At 45.1% G+C, this 15,681-nt stretch overlaps 1 protein-coding gene across 3 annotated transcripts in view; it reads left to right on the top strand.

Annotated features, from left to right (window-relative positions):
* TBCD (tubulin folding cofactor D) overlaps window positions 1-15,681 on the top strand; it is a 126,496-nt gene that overhangs the window by 49,797 nt on the left and 61,018 nt on the right. For all 3 annotated transcript variants that reach the window (XM_079323503.1, XM_079323505.1, XM_079323504.1), the window contains exons 15-16: window positions 7,263-7,320; window positions 12,589-12,618. In XM_079323503.1, the coding sequence (XP_079179629.1) occupies window positions 7,263-7,320; window positions 12,589-12,618 (88 nt within the window). The remainder of the gene's footprint in view (window positions 1-7,262; window positions 7,321-12,588; window positions 12,619-15,681) is intronic.

The following is a 15,681-nucleotide window of genomic DNA, read 5'->3' as shown; positions in this document are numbered from 1 at the left end:
AAATTATATGTAGGATGAAATTCTTAACTGAGGGTACCTGAAGATGTATTTGCACAGTGATATAATCCTGTGAGTACAATCTTGAATTCTTGTTTTTAATCTGACCAGCACTAGTGGTAGCAGTGAAGACACACTGTCACCTGTGACCAGACTGCAGTTACATTTGTGTTCTCACTGCCAGCACATCTTTAGTCTTGGTATGGCCAAGTCTGAAGTCCTAAAGTCTGGTTCAAATCTGGTAATTTTTCTAGATTTGGTCAGCAGTTTGATGAAAATCAAACCTGAGTTTCCATCCTTCTAGCTAAAAAAACTTTAAAGGTTTGTTTTAAGGTCAGGCAAGCTTGTTGCTTGTAGAAGCATAAGAAAGCCCAGTGGTGAGTGTTCAAGCCATCCCTTTATCACTGTTCTGATCTGTTCTGTTTATCAGAACTTTTCTTGTGCTCATGATGCTTTGAGCAATGTATTTCATATTTCATTTACTCCTTTCCCCCTGCCATACTGCAGTGTTGGTTTCCATAGGCTTGATGCAGGTTTATCCTTGTGTTTTTCAGGGTTTGTGGTATTTAGTTTTATGGTCACAAAGCTGTTGGTGGGACCTCTGGAACAGATGTTTATACCAGCAGGTTGTGTTTCTGAAGAAGCTCGTGTCCTTCAGCTTCAGCCTCTTCTGGAAACAAATTATTTTCTTTTCAGAAAAGTGTTGAATGACAATATTTGAGATTCCTCTGCCTGTGGCAGTAAAACCAATGGGTGCTGTGCTGTGCTGTGTTGTTATAGTGTCCATACCTTTTCTAAATCAGCTCTCAAAGGTAGAATTGCCACTCCAAAGAGAAATGGTGAAAAAAAAATTCAAATAAAGTATGACACACAGTTTCACCTATTGTGTCAGCAAGCTGATAATTACACACGGCTTTTTTTTAAATCTAGCCTTAGGTGTGTCACTGTTTTACTTAAAGAAGAGTCATACTTCTAGCCACAAGCAAATTGTTGCTACCCTTGAAAAATGCAGCACTCAGCATCTTGAAACAAAGTGCATAATATCCATTGTGAGCTGAATTACACAGCAAAAACATCTGCCTGGATAAGAATACACACTATGAGAGAAAAATAGTAAACACCTTCCAAAAGTGTGATGAGTGATTGCAGTCCTGAACTGCTGGCTTTGCTTAGTGCTGGGAATTGCACAAAGTTTATCCTCAGTGTTCAGCTGCTGGAAGCACATGGGACCCACTTAGGTACCAAAATACATAAACTGGGTCCTGCCCTATGTCCCCTTAACAGCTGAGTTTAAAGCAGAGGGGAAATTTACAGGGGATTCTTTTTTCCATTTCTTGTATCATTATGTAATTGAAAGACATTGTGTTTTCAGCAGTCAAGGAACATAAATATTTCACTTTGGACCAGTGAAAAATAACTTTGAACTGCATGAAGTCAGATTTTTGTTTTGGTAAAATTTCTGGCAGTGCTTTAAAATAAATCCTTCCCACCATATTCAGTGTCACCTGATTCTTCCCTGTTTTTTTAATGAATGTTCTGTTCAGAGATGAAATAGGCAGAATATTGAAGTTGCAAACTTAGTTTGCTGTAGATCACAAATCAATCCTTGTCCTTCCTGACCTTACCACTCTTTAAAAAAATAATATAAAGAAACAAAAAGGATAGAGAAAACTTATTGGAAATACATGCCCGAGAGTACTTGTAATAGCACTTGCTTGTATTTTTCCATGTCAGGTTTTTTTACCAGTCCGTATTTCAACAAGATGCACTTGCTCACATCTGCTTAATGGTTTGTTAAAGTCTAGTAAAACTGGTTTCTAAAACCTTGCCTCATCTATTCAAACTACAGGACCACAAAAAGAAAATTCTTGGCAGTGTAGATGAAACTTCCCTTCTTTTGCAGGACAGTGTTGCTCTTTTTTGAGATGCACACACTGAAGTTGCTGTTCAAGCATATCATTATAAAAGCACTGCTTGACTGAGCTTTGTTTCTCTCCCAGTCTCTACATGCAGCCTCTCTTTTTAAGCTTACCTATGGGGAAAGTGAAACAGAATTTAATGACTTGGAAATGTGGGTAATTTGATTCCTGCCCCCTTGGGTGTGGAAGTTGCTGTCTCTGAAGTGGCAGGTGCACAGTAAGGAGCTGAACTGTTTTGTTTAAAACCTAAACAAAAAATAGAAAGGAAAACATACTTGTACTGTGTAATGCAATTAGAGTGATTAAATGGTTGCTGACTATCTGAACTGTGTTGAGCTGTGCAGGGTGCAGGTTCCTTTGCCTGTTGTGGCTGGTGTGGGGGGCTCAGGAGCTGGGATCTGCTGGGATCTGGGATCTGCTGGGATTTGGGATGTATAGGGATTTGGGATCTGCTGGGATCTGTTGGGAGCTGGGCTCTGCTGGCAACTGGGATCTGTTGGAATTTGGGAACTGCTGGGAGCTGGGATATGTTGGGAGCTGGGCTTTGCTGGAAGCTGGGTTCTCATGCAAGCTGGGATCTGTTTGGGCTCTGCTGCGATTTGGGATCTTCTGGGAGCTGGGATGTGCTGGGAGCTGGGATGTGCTGGGAGCTGGGCTCTACTGGGATTTGGGCTCTGCTGGGATTTGGGCTCTGCTGGGAGCTGGGCTCTGCTGGGATTTGGGCTCTGCTGGGATTTGGGCTCTGTTGGGATTTGGGCTCTGTTGGGGTTTGGGCTCTGCTGGGATTTGGGCTCTGCTGGGATTTGGGCTCTGCTGGGATTTGGGCTCTGTTGGGAGCTGGGCTCTGCTGGGATTTGGGCTCTGCTGGGATTTGGGCTCTGCTGGGAGCTGGGCTCTGTTGGGAGCTGGGCTCTGCTGGGATTTGGGCTCTGCTGGGATTTGGGCTCTGCTGGGATTTGGGCTCTGTTGGGATTTGGGCTCTGTTGGGAGCTGGGCTCTGTTGGGAGCTGGGCTCTGTTGGGATTTGGGCTCTGTTGGGATTTGGGCTCTGTTGGGAGCTGGGCTCTGCTGGGATTTGGGCTCTGCTGGGATTTGGGCTCTGCTGGGATTTGGGCTCTGTTGGGATTTGGGCTCTGTTGGGAGCTGGGCTCTGTTGGGAGCTGGGCTCTGTTGGGAGCTGGGCTCTGCTGGGATTTGGGCTGTCTCCCTGCAGCAGAGCACAGGCACATGCTGTGGGTGCAGGGCACCAGGGCAGGCAGCCTTGCCTTCCCTGGGGTGCTGCCTGGCCCTGGGAGGGGGGAACAGGCAGGTGTGGCTCAGGATGGATGATGGAGCTTGCTCCAGGGCAGGATTGTCCTGCAGAACTGGGGAAATCTGAAGGATTGCTTTGAGCTATGTCTTGTACTGTGATGAAATATGGAGAAGGGCTTTCTGCTGTTATGTGCCTGCAGAGGAGAGCTGGAGCTGAAGGCACTGGCTACAGTGACTCCTCCAGGGGTATCACAGACCCTTTTTCTTTCTTCTTTTCACAGGATTTGTAACTCTAGTTCTAAGCATTTTTCTCACTGCTCTTTCCCATATGTGTATTGCTTGCACTTTCACCATTTCACTTGTAACTGTTGGAGTAACCCACTGAGCAGCACAGGAGGGTAGGTGGCCAGGAGAGCTCTGTTGAGCTGGGGTAGAGGGGCTGCAAAAGTAGGCAGTGTGGAAATGGGGATGGTCACAGCATGTCTGCTTTTCTTTAGACCTTCTCCTAGATAAATAAGAGGAATTAAATCTGAGTCAACTGCAGTGTGGCTGGAGCAGGTCCTTGTGCTTGCTCTTTCCCCTGTGTGCCTGTATCTCCATGGGATAAACTGAACAGGGGGACTGCTCTGGTTTCAAAAATTAAAAAAACCCCTGAGCCTAGATGTGTTTTCATCACCCATGCTGTGTAGCCCTCCCAGGTGGGCACTGGAGAGGTGCAGAAGGGCTGTTGGCAGCAGCACTGCTCAACAGAGCTGAGTCTGCCTCTGGGCTCACCTCCTTCTCTGAACTTGCTTGGATTGTTCAAACCCACTCTGCTTGTGGTGGTTATTGTGCCTTCCCTTTCCTAATCTACAGCAGGGAGGACAGTTTGCTGTCCTGTTACCACTTCACCCTTTTTAGGGCTCAGGAAGGAAATTTTGGTTTTGTACCAAACAGGCAAGAGGTTTGAGAGTTTATTTTTCTCCTCCCACAGCTTCAGGGTGGCACACTGGAACTGGTGGTAGCAGATTCCCAGGGGATAGCAGTAGGATCAGCTTCTTGCTGCTTGTGGCTAGTAGAGACTGGAAGTGCTTGCTACAGGTGGTGAAGGGAATTCAGGTTTATTGGCTGGTACACCTGGTGCTTGTGAGTTGAGGGCAACTGGTGTTTATGCTTATTTCTGTGTTCTGATATCTCTCACCTGGCTCTCCTCTGCTCCCTGGTTCTTTCCACCTTGTCAGGGAAGGGATTGAGAGCCACGTGGGCTGGGAGTGCCCACTGGCATACTTTCAGTCCTTCTGACTTTCCCTGAAGCCAGTTAGGTGAATCCTTGGGGGAGTGAGGAGAGGATGATGAGGAAAGGGAGAATTATTAGTTCACTGATAAAATTGCAGCTTACTTTTTAAAGTCTGTTTGTGTTTATTGTGCACTTAACTGTGGTGGTGCATGCAGGCTCCATATCCCTCAAGGAGCCAGGAAAAAGTGTTCCTTAGGGACTGGAGATGCAGAGGTGCAGGGAAGGTGTTCCATAGGGATTGGAGGTGCAGGAAGAGGAGCAGGAAGGGTGTTCCATAGGGACTGGAGGTGCAGGAAGGGTGTTCCATAGGGATTGGAGGTGCAGAGGAACAGGGAAGGTGTTCCATAGGGACTGGAGGTGCAGAGGAGCAGGAAAGGTGTTCCATAGGGACTGGAGGTGCAGAGGAGCAGGGAAGGTGTTCCATAGGGACTGGAGGTGCAGAGGAGCAGGGAAGGTGTTCCATAGGGACTGGAGGTGCAGAGGAGCAGGGAAGGTGTTTCATAGGGACTGGAGGTGCAGAGGAGCAGGGAAGGTGTTTCATAGGGACTGGAGGTGCAGAGGAGCAGGGAAGGTGTTCCATAGAGGAGCAGGAAGGGTGTTCCATAGGAACTGGAGGTGCAGGAAAGGTGTTCCATAGGGACTGGAGGTGAAAGCTGTCCTCTGCTCTGCCTGGCAGCAGGCAGGTGTGGTGCACTTGGGGCAAGTCAAGACATGATCCTTTGAGTAGCTTAAAAAAATATCCCACTTGGTTTGACATAAACAGTTTCTTTATGTTAGGAAATCCTGGTGCAGTATCACATAAACTCCCACGACAAGGCAGGCAGGTGAGGACACCTTAGAGGTGTTCCACCCTCTGAGCCTGGCCTTGTGGAGGATGTGCCTGCACTTCCAAGTGGGAATTAACCTGAAAAGAGTATTTGTGGAGGTTGATACATTAGAATACTTCATGAAAAGGATTAACATGAAGCAGTGACTGCAGTGTGGTTTAGGAATATAATGGGGCAATGATAGAATTCCTGGGGTTTTTGTTTTGCTTCACACAGTGTTTGGTTGCAGCACTGGCTGGCTCAGGTGCCATCACAGACAAGGTGTTGCTTTGCTGGCTTTACTTACACAGCTTTGTCTCAAGGTAACAGAAGAGTTAGAAAAAATAGAAAAGTATAGTGGGATTATTAGGTAAGCTCTTGTTTGATGCAGTGAGGGCAGCACTCAGGATTCTGAGCTTCTTGGTGTAATGAGGGTTTTTTTGTGGTTAGATTTTTTTTTCCTCTTTTCAGGAGACCAATATTGAAATATTGCACAACTGGCAGGTTACTGTTCTAGGTTCTAGTCTGTATAATCAGAAATGTCAAACAGAAATTAGCTTCTTTTTGGTTTCAAGGATCATTTTCCTCCAATGCCTTTAGTCTTGAAAGTTCTGTAATTAAAAAATTTATGGGAGCTAGTCATATAATTAAAACTATATACTTCTTAAGTGTCCTTTAAAAATAGATTTTAAGTCTCTCTGTGTGCCAGAGAATTAGCAAGCATGGTATGAAGAGTGTGTCTGACCCAGCAGTTTCTCAAGTGAGCCATGTGTGCTGCTCCCTGATGGAATGCTTCCTGTATTTGCTCTTCCAGGCTCTGTTGTTTGGATGATCTCCTCTTTCCTCTTGTCTTCATGGCAGAGAGAGGCATTACTCCTACAGGTAGCAGTAAGAAAGCATTAACTGTCTTTAGAACACTTTATTGGGGTTTGTTTTCATTTCATTCTGGCTTTCTGTCTCTTGTTTTCCCTAATGGAGATAAACTGAAATTACAGAGGCCAAGCTGACTGTGCATTTCAGAGAATTGGAACAACACAGTATTCATCACTGTAGGGAACTGATAGCCACTACCCAGGGAAGTTTGATATTATCAGTGTAATTAATATCCTCATGCTGAAGCAAAGCTATCTTGAATTTACTTTTCAGCCAGTATTTATTTCCGGTTTTGCCTGGAGTCAATAAATCATGTAATGAAGAGTTTCAGGGTTTGAAAGGAATAATTTTCTGCTTAAATGATTCTCCTGAAGTGATGTTTATTTGTTGCTGAAGTTAATTGAATGCTGGAGGTGGATTTCTAAAGCTGCAGACTGCAGGATAGATTCTCTCTCTCTCCTGTGTTGTGTAGCACATCTTTGAACAGCAGTTCTTTTGAGGCAGAAGAATTACCCTGTGCAGGGTCACCAGACTTCATGCATGAAGAAATTGTTTTGTATAATCATCCTTCAGTCTCTACAGGTCACCCTAAAAAAATTGCTTTGCAGTTCATCTTGCAGGTTGCTTTTTATCAGGATTTGTATATTGTTTGATTTTTGTGCCTTACAGGATGTGACTGTTCTTGTGGAGATAAACACAACACAAAGTGAAGCAATGGAAACCTGCAGTTAAGCCTTACACAAGACTTGCTGTCCATTTGGCTATTGAGAAACTGTATTTCCAAGTTTTAATTTAAAATTGCACTGAGTCTCACATTAGACATGGTTATGTCCAGGTTTTAAATCCCTGCTCTGTTTAAAACAAAATATTTTTGTGCATTAAAACATGTTTGTGTATTCCATAAATTCCTTTGATGCAGTGGGGTGGCTGCTGTGCTGTAAGAAATCTACAGCAAACTACAGAAACAAGAAAGTACAAGGTGACTTCAACTCAGATTTAATTCAGGCTTGTATTTCTACATAATAAGCTCCTTAGAGGACATGCTGCCTGTTCTGCTTAGAAGGCTAAATGTTGAAATGATGGCATTGCACATTTCTTTTCATATATTTGGTACTAATACTCAGTGTTTTATTTCCTCAGTGCATTGGTTATTGCTGCAGTATTTGATCGTGACGTTAATTGCAGAAGAGCTGCTTCTGTAAGTTCCCACATTCCACCTTCCATGCCTCTCTTATTCTTTTGTTTGTTTTCATTTAATAATTTGTAGACTTAACTACATAGAACTGCAGTAGAGAAGCAAAATATTGTGTTGGGAGCAAAAAAATTGTTTTTTAAAAATCCTTAGAAGTATCATGTGAATTTAGATGCTAAATTATATAATCCACAGATGTACATCTTGATTTATGGCCCTGGTTAACAGTCTGCTGTATTGTCATGATGATCAAGATAAAGTATCTAAAAAAGAATTATTTAGCATTTTTTAGTCTCAAGATCACAGACAGAAGGATCCTACAAAATACACAGCTATTGGCTCTTTTGAAAGTCTCCAAGCTGGAGAGTTTTGTGAGGTTACACTTTCCTGTGCATCAACTGTTACTCTTTAACCATGGTTAGTTGAAAATTTCAATAATCTCTCTTCTTCAAACATATTTTTAGTTGTTATATAAAACTCTTCCCATAGAACTGGGAATTTATAAAAGAGTGACAAATCTATTAGTCAGATACTGTTAGGCAGTGAATAGAACTGACACCAAAATATATTCTGTGGAAACATTTTGTAGAAAATGTTTATGCTCTTGAGAGGAGTGTTCTGAACAGAAATGATGGAGAATTACAGATTTCTATAGTTACAGAATTTGAGAAGAAAAAATGGACATCTTATCTATGAGAATTTAAGTCTGTGTGTTGTAGATATTGAACTTGCTTTCTTAAAAAAAGAAAAAAAGTATGAATTGTATCTTTTAACAGATAAACCAAATTATCTTATGCACATATAAGAAACTCCACCCTACAACTGTGTGAACTCAGACCAGGACCAAAGAGTGCCAAAGAACCAGATGTCTCTGTTCCTGAAAGAAATGTCAATGTGAATGAGTTAAAAAAAAAAAAAAAAAAAAAAAAAAAAAGTCTTTGCAATATGCACATTACCAGATCTGTCTGACTTTTTTGACTGGAATTTTGAAAGCTGGTGTGTTTATAACATCAGGAAGGTTTCTCAGGGATACCTGGATAGCATCCTTACTTTTTGTAGCCACACCTGTGCTGGTGTTGAAGCTGCTGAATGAAGCTGCAGCCTAATTGCTGGGGAAGTGAGTCAGGCTTGAGCAAGCCCAGCAGGGCTCCTGGGCTGAGGGTGCTCAGACCTGAGCCAGCCAAGGTGCTGCAGGTTGCTGAGCAGTGCTAGAACCTGCCCATGCTGTGCAGCTAATGAGTGTCAGCAGTGCTGCTTCCCCCTGACTTCAGCTCCTCCATCTTACAAACTGTGGAATCTGCTGTTCTGGGCTAATTTGAGTCCTTTTATTCAAATCAATTCCTTAGAGGAATTTCTTTTCCTGAGAGCTGCACTAAACATTAGGGAGCATAGGTGGTGAGAAGTGAATTATTTGTGTGATCCTAGGAATTGGCCTCAGAATCAGGGTTATTTAGACACCAAGGAGAAATGTTTATAACACAATTGCTATTACAAGTGTGCTGCTTACCTTTGGTGGCTTGATTAATTGTCCTGTGTGATCATCAGTGTGTTTCTACACCTCAGCTGGTTGTTTGACCATGAGCTGAACCAGCCAGACATAAGCTGAGAGCTTAGTGCAGCCTCAGTATCTGTATTTCTAATTACAAAACCCAGCACTTTTCTCCTCACTTTCCTCTTCTGCTGTAGCCCAGGCTCCTGAGATGTAAGTCATTAATTGTTTCACTAGCACTTTGTAATTTGGAGCTGGTCAAAATTTGGAATAGCTGTTTGATAGACATTTATGAAATTACTAAAGCCTTTTCTCTTATTTTAGAAAGGCAAAGTAATATTTTTTGTTTACCAGCCATTATTACAATTTTGAAGAAAGATACCTGGGAGTGCTAAATATTTCCAATCATTACTACAGTTAAACACATATTTAAATAAACAACAGGTTTTACCAGATTTTCCATCTCTTACAATATGCAGTATATTATAATGCAGAGCAGAAATAAAATAAAATAGTGAATAGAGACATTTTGAACCCTGAGGTTAGAGAGAATAGAACAAGACTCTGCTTTTGAAGCTCCACAAGCATTCTGGGCTGGCTTGTGCAACTCTTTCATGAATAATCAGTATAAGGAATAATCAGATGAATAAATGATGTTGGATTTGACTCTCTTCAGCTCTGACATCTCAAAGGCTTTTTTTTTTTTCCCTCTTGTTTGGCTGATAGTGTTTAAAATGCATAGCTTTAAACTAAATGTTTTTGGAGAATGTTGTAATATTTTTCTCAGCTTTTGTGAGAAAGGAGAGTGTTCAGGTTGCCAGACTAGGTCACCTTGGCTCTTGTCTCATGGTATCTTTAGTATCTTTTATCCAATTTTTCCATCTCCAGATGGGGATTGGATTAAAAACAGAAAAATTGCTTTCACAAAAGACTTGATGTATATGTATCTCTTAGGAATTTGGCATTTTTTAGGAATTTCAGGGCCTTACAGATTTTCTATCATTTAGGCACTTGTCTGAGCAGCATATTTTTAAATGACATTGTAATGCAGTGGTTAAAGTATGAAATCTCTTGGAAATGATAATGTCATCCTCACTGAAATGTGCCTGTTCTGAGTAAAAAAGGGTCTCAGTTGCATAAAATACAGAATCATGTAAGTGAGAAAAGACCTCTAAGATCATCAATTCCAGCTGTTAACCCAGCAGTGCCCAGTTTGCCACTAACCCTGCTAGACTGGGTTTGTGGGTACACCAGAGCTGACAGAAAATACATTCTGCATCCTAAACACCCCTTTTTTATGGAATGGGCTAAAAGATTACCTTCTTTCCACCAAGGGGGAGCTCAGAGCTGCACAAATAACTGGCTACAGGTTAATGAGATCTGATTGATCTCATAGCATCAAATACAGCCTGTGCCTGCAGTGATGCATTCAGGGAAGCATAAAACAGGGCATGGAAGAACCATATAAATAGAGGAAATAGCATATATAAATAGGAGAAATAGAAGATGTAAATAGAAGAAATAAATGATTGTTGCAGAGTGCCAGGCACTGCTGTCCTGGCCTGGGGGGAGAGGAGGGGGAAAGGCCCATGTCAGCAGCTGCAGCATCCAGCAAGGAGCAGCCCTGGGGCACCCCTGCAGCTCCCCCTGGGCACCCCTGCAGCTCCCCCTGGGCACCCCTGCAGCTCCCCTGGGCACCCCTGCAGCTCCCTGGGCACCCCTGCAGCCCCCCTGGGCACCCCTGCAGCTCCCCTGGGCACCCCTGCAGCCCCCTGGGCACCCCTGCAGCCCCCCTGGGCGCCCCTGCAGCCCCCTGGGCACCCCTGCAGCCCCCTGGGCACCCCTGCAGCTCCCCTGGGCACCCCTGCAGTCCCCCCTGGACACCCCTGCAGCTCCCCTGGGCACCCCTGCAGCCCCCTGGGCACCCCTGCAGCCCCCCTGGGCGCCCCTGCAGCCCCCTGGGCACCCCTGCAGCTCCCCTGGGTACCCCTGCAGCTCCCTGGGCACCCCTGCAGCCCCCCCGGGCACCCCTGCAGCTTCCTGGGCACCCCTGCAGCTTCCTGGGCACCCCTGCAGCCCCCCTGGGCACCCCTGCAGCCCCCCTGGGCGCCCCTGCAGCTCCCTGGGCACCCCTGCAGCCCCCCCTGGGTACCCCTGCAGCCCCCCTGGGCACCCCTGCAGCCCCCCTGGGCGCCCCTGCAGCTCCCTGGGCACCCCTGCAGCCCCCTGGGCACCCCTGCAGCCCCCTTGGGCACCCCTGCAGCCCCCCCTGGGCACCCCTGCAGCTCCCCTGGGCACCCCTGCAGCTCCCCTGGGCGCCCCTGCAGCTCCCCTGGGCACCCCTGCAGCTCCCCCTGGGCACCCCTGCAGCCCCCTTGGGCACCCCTGCAGCTCCCCTGGGCACCCCTGCAGCCCCCTTGGGCACCCCTGCAGCCCCCCCTGGGCACCCCTGCAGCTCCCTGGGCACCCCTGCAGCCCCCTTGGGCACCCCTGCAGCCCCCTTGGGCACCCCTGCAGCTCCCCCTGGGCACCCCTGCAGCTCCCCTGGGCACCCCTGCAGCTCCCCTGGGCACCCCTGCAGTCCCCCCTGGGCACCCCTGCAGCCCTGGCTCGTGCTGCATCCCGGTGGGATGTGCTGCCCAGGGGCAGTGCTGGCATTGCTGGCAGTGCTGGCAGCAGGGGCTCCCAGCTGTGCTGTGTGCCCTGCAGTGCCAGCAGCAGCTGGAGCTGCCAGGCAGGGCTGCAGGAGCAGCCTGAGCAGCCCAGCAGTGCCCCAGGAGCACCCCAGGAGGCTCTGGCTCCATCCTGGCTGGCACAGCCCTTGCTCCACCTGCACAGTGGGATCCTCACAGAGCCAGCTGAGCCTGTTGTTGGCACAGGTGGATTACCACAGCTGCTGCTCTGCTGGAGGAAACACAGAAGCTCTGGCTGTCCAAAGTCTTGTGGCATTTCAATAAACTTAGGAACTTCCCCCCCCCATCCATGAAATATTAGTTAACAAGTGTTGTCCATCTCTGGAAGGCTGTGTGTGCAGAGACAGTTCCATGGAAAAGTGTCCAGATAATCATGACCTCCTCTCTCTTAAAATATACAGCAGCTTCTATTACTGCTTAGGATTTTATGGTCTTTAAAGGGATTTTAAAAAAAAGGGCTTTTTTGTGAGAGAAAATTCAGATAGGGAATTAAGTAGGTTGTATGCCACACCAGCAGACAGATTAACTTTATGGTTGTTTTCATTGCATTTTTGCAAGATTTTGAGTTTATTTAGTGCAAAATACAAGAGATACACATGAATTCTGTGTTCACATTGTACAAGCCCAGTGTTTCAGTGTGCTGTCAGACACACCCTGCAGATAAGTATTGCAGTCTCAATGGCTTTTGCCCAAAGTTTTCATTGACAAAGAATGAAACTTTGCCCACTCTTAGCAGACGATGCTGAAGTCAGACAAGAGTGAGTTGCCTCAGTTGCTGCTGTCTACAGGCACTGACTTTCCATCCAGGGCCAAGCCTCATGTCACTGCTCCCAAGCACTTGTGTGGGTGTGACAAGTTGAATAAACTGCATTCTCAAACTGCTGCTGGGCAACACAGGGCTCCAGGAACAGCACAGCGTGGAGATGCAGAAACAGAAAAGCCCTGCAGGCTTGTTCTACTGACAAAGTTTACTTTATTTAAAACAGAAAAGCCATGGGTCATTTATATTGTTGTGTGTTTTGAATTCATCATCTGGTGTTTATCAAAAAGCAAACCTGACTCGTTTTGGTGTGTTTGTTCTCTGTTCCTCAGGCTGCCTTCCAGGAGAATGTTGGGAGACAGGTATGGTGACTTCCCTGCATCTTCATTCATTTGTGCCTTGGAGGTTACTGTAAGCATGGAGTGCCTAAAATCAAAATTAGACACCGTGGCTTTGGAAAAATTGAGTGAAAGAATGTCACAAAATAATTGTTTTCATTATGAGTAGCAAGTTCTTGTGGAATATTTTTTCTGAGGTGTGAGTTTTATTTTAGTATTCCAGTTTGGGAAGAAAATTACTGTTAATTTTCAGTCCTTCAGAAAAGCAAAACCAGCATTTGAGCTGGTCATTGTACACTTGTATACCCTGGAAGCTACAGTATTTTTAAAGCAGGAAAGTGCAGGTTTTTGGTCTTTTTTTAATTTTATTTTTATTTTTTGATATTCTGGTTTTCAATAGAAGCAGAGCAACTGAAGTGGGCTGTGCAATCATTGCTGTAGTTGGTGGTTCCACAGTAAATAAGGCTCAAGAGTCTTCAACTCAATTTTTGGGCTTATCTCTTGTACCAGCTAGATATTTTGAGAAATCTGGTACTTTTGGAGCTATCCAAATCCTTTGGTAAAAAGTGTTGTGCTAGGTTCCTATGTAACTTAGCAACATTTAAGTAGTTAAAATCCTCAAGACAACTTTCGTTTTCAAACTTGGAGGAGAAGCAAATAGGGTAAAGCCTTGGATTTACTGGTCTCTCACCAGGAATTAAAAAAGCTGAAAATAAACCTAAGAGGGAGAGAAAGTGTGAGGATGAGTGGTTCAGTCAGTGTGTTCCTGTGAACAGAGCAGGGCATGTGAGCATAGTTAAGGCAATTTTGTTATCAATAAACTGTTCTTTGTGGTGTCTTTGTTAAAATGCTGTCACCTGACAGCATTCCTGAAAATCTCAGTGTTCTGAGCCTGAATATTATTATTCCTTTAGAGCTCTGGCTGTTAAACCATCTGTTCATGTTCAGTGTGTATTTCTAGACAGAAGTGAGTTAACAGCAGAGAAAGGGTGCAAGAAGAGAAGGCAGAAGAGAGCAGGGATTTTTGGTGACCTGACCCAGCTGGGTCTGTGATAAACAGAAGCCAGGGTGACTCTTGCTGGGTCTGCAGTTCCTGCCCTGGAGAGGTTGGGCATCACACAGCAGCCCAGCCTGATTCCACTGTGAGGTGCTGAACAAAGCAAATAACACCTCAGCCTGCCTTAGCTCCAGGGGAGAGAGGGCTCCTGGGTGCTGCAGGTTCAGAAGTGCTTCTATGTAGCAAAAATTCTCTGTTTTTAAAAACTTCTTAATGAGATGAGTACAGTCCATGTCAGTTTACAGCCAGATGGGTTCCTTACAGATTCTGCTTTGACCCACAACTCAAATGTGTCATCACATGATGATTTCAGCCTCTGTTGGCACATCAGCAGTGGAACAGTGAGTTTAGTGAGTTTCCAAGGCATGGAGGAGCTGTCAGACTCCAGCTGGTTCCTGCAGAAGGTCAGGAGTTTTACTTGCTGAACCATTCCTTGGTGCCTAGGAAAATGGTTACTTAATGAGTAGATCCACCCTCTGCAGTTCACAGTGTGTTGAAAGAGAAACCCTTTCTCTGAACTGGAAGGAGCTAAAACATATTCTCCACCTGAGGTAATGATGTTGATATTAATAGGTGGAGAAAAAGGTAGCCCTCATTTGTTCCATGGTTCCTGCCTCTTTCAGTTTTGTAATTCCACATGTCCCAAATCCAGAGCTTGCTGATGGCCACAGAAGAAGTCATGGTAATGCCATTAGACTGTGTGTAAATGGGAGCTTTGAAAAGTCTGAAGCATTTTTTGGAGCATAAATAATGGGAAATGCTCACACTTCTAATAATACCAACTTGTATATTGAAGAAGTTTGAGGTGTTCTGAGAGAACAGAAGCTGTTGGCTGTTCCTGTAAAGCCTGACTGTCCCACAGGCTGTGACCTCTGTGTTGCTGAAGTCAGGAATGATGCTGGCTCACTGACAGCCTTGGTGGCACTGTGCCCTTTGTGAGATGGCATCAAGCTGGCACACTCACAGCTGGGGAGCAAACAGCAAGGTCCAGCTGGCAGCTAGAACTCAAATTGTTTGGCTTAGATTTTCCTTATGTATCTTTGTATATTCCATTGTATGTCTTGCTCTTTGGCCTTACATCATGCTGAGGTGTTTCTCAGGTACTTCTTTGCCCCTAATCAGGGTTTCATGAGGCTTTTGGACAGAGCATTCATTTTACCTTTGAGTCACCAAGGCTTGCAGGCTTGGATAAGCCATGCATACTCTGTCTCTCCTTGGTGCAGTCAGATTTCAGGCCTTGTTTTTTGGGAGCACTGGAATTCTGCTTCCCAGAGCAAGAGCTTGGCAGCAGCTGGCAGCTCCCACTGCTTCCAGGGTAAACTGCTTCAGTGATTCAGGCTCAGATGGAGAGATACTTCCCACTAGTTTTGCATGGCTGGATCCTGATGGGGAAGGGATGAGTGAGCTGTAAACAAACCTGCATCACATCCCAAACCTGTACTTCAGGGAGCCTTGTTGTTTTAATACCCTCTGAGTGTCCCTTTTGGAAATGAGTGGAGCCAGTGTCAGCTGGCTCTTTTCCATTGTGGCTCATGGGTGCTGTGCTGCCTCTGCTGATGCTCTGTCAGGCCAATAAAATTCTGAATATCTGAATATTGCTTACATACAGAAATGCAGGTTTCTAAGTGGAAATCTCATAGTTAGATAATCTATCTACTAGAAACAGAGTGGTTTGAGAAATGATGGCAGAAGTGGGATCCTTCAGTAGGATTCAGTGTTTCAGGGTTTGCTGGGAACCAATGTTCGTTTTAAAAAACAAACTAACCCACATTTTAGTTCATTAATGATTCATAAAATACAAATATGAGTAGAAGCTCCCATGTATCCTACACGTGATACACCTCTTGGTGCCTAAATCTCTAATTTTATATTTCATTAAACTCACTTTGTGCCTTCACATAAACTGGAAACATGTTTATGTTTATCTAAATCCTTCTGGAGGAATCATCTTTTGGGTATATACATAGTCATGCCTTAACCAAATAGATATTTTGGTATGGCTGGGAGGTGTGAAGGGAGTTGTTGCATAG

This window comes from Erithacus rubecula (genome assembly GCF_903797595.1).
Source record: "Erithacus rubecula genome assembly, chromosome: 20".
Lineage (NCBI taxonomy): Eukaryota > Metazoa > Chordata > Aves > Passeriformes > Muscicapidae > Erithacus > Erithacus rubecula.
Note: the sequence above shows the minus strand (reverse complement) of the source record. Positions and strands in the feature narration are given on the sequence as shown.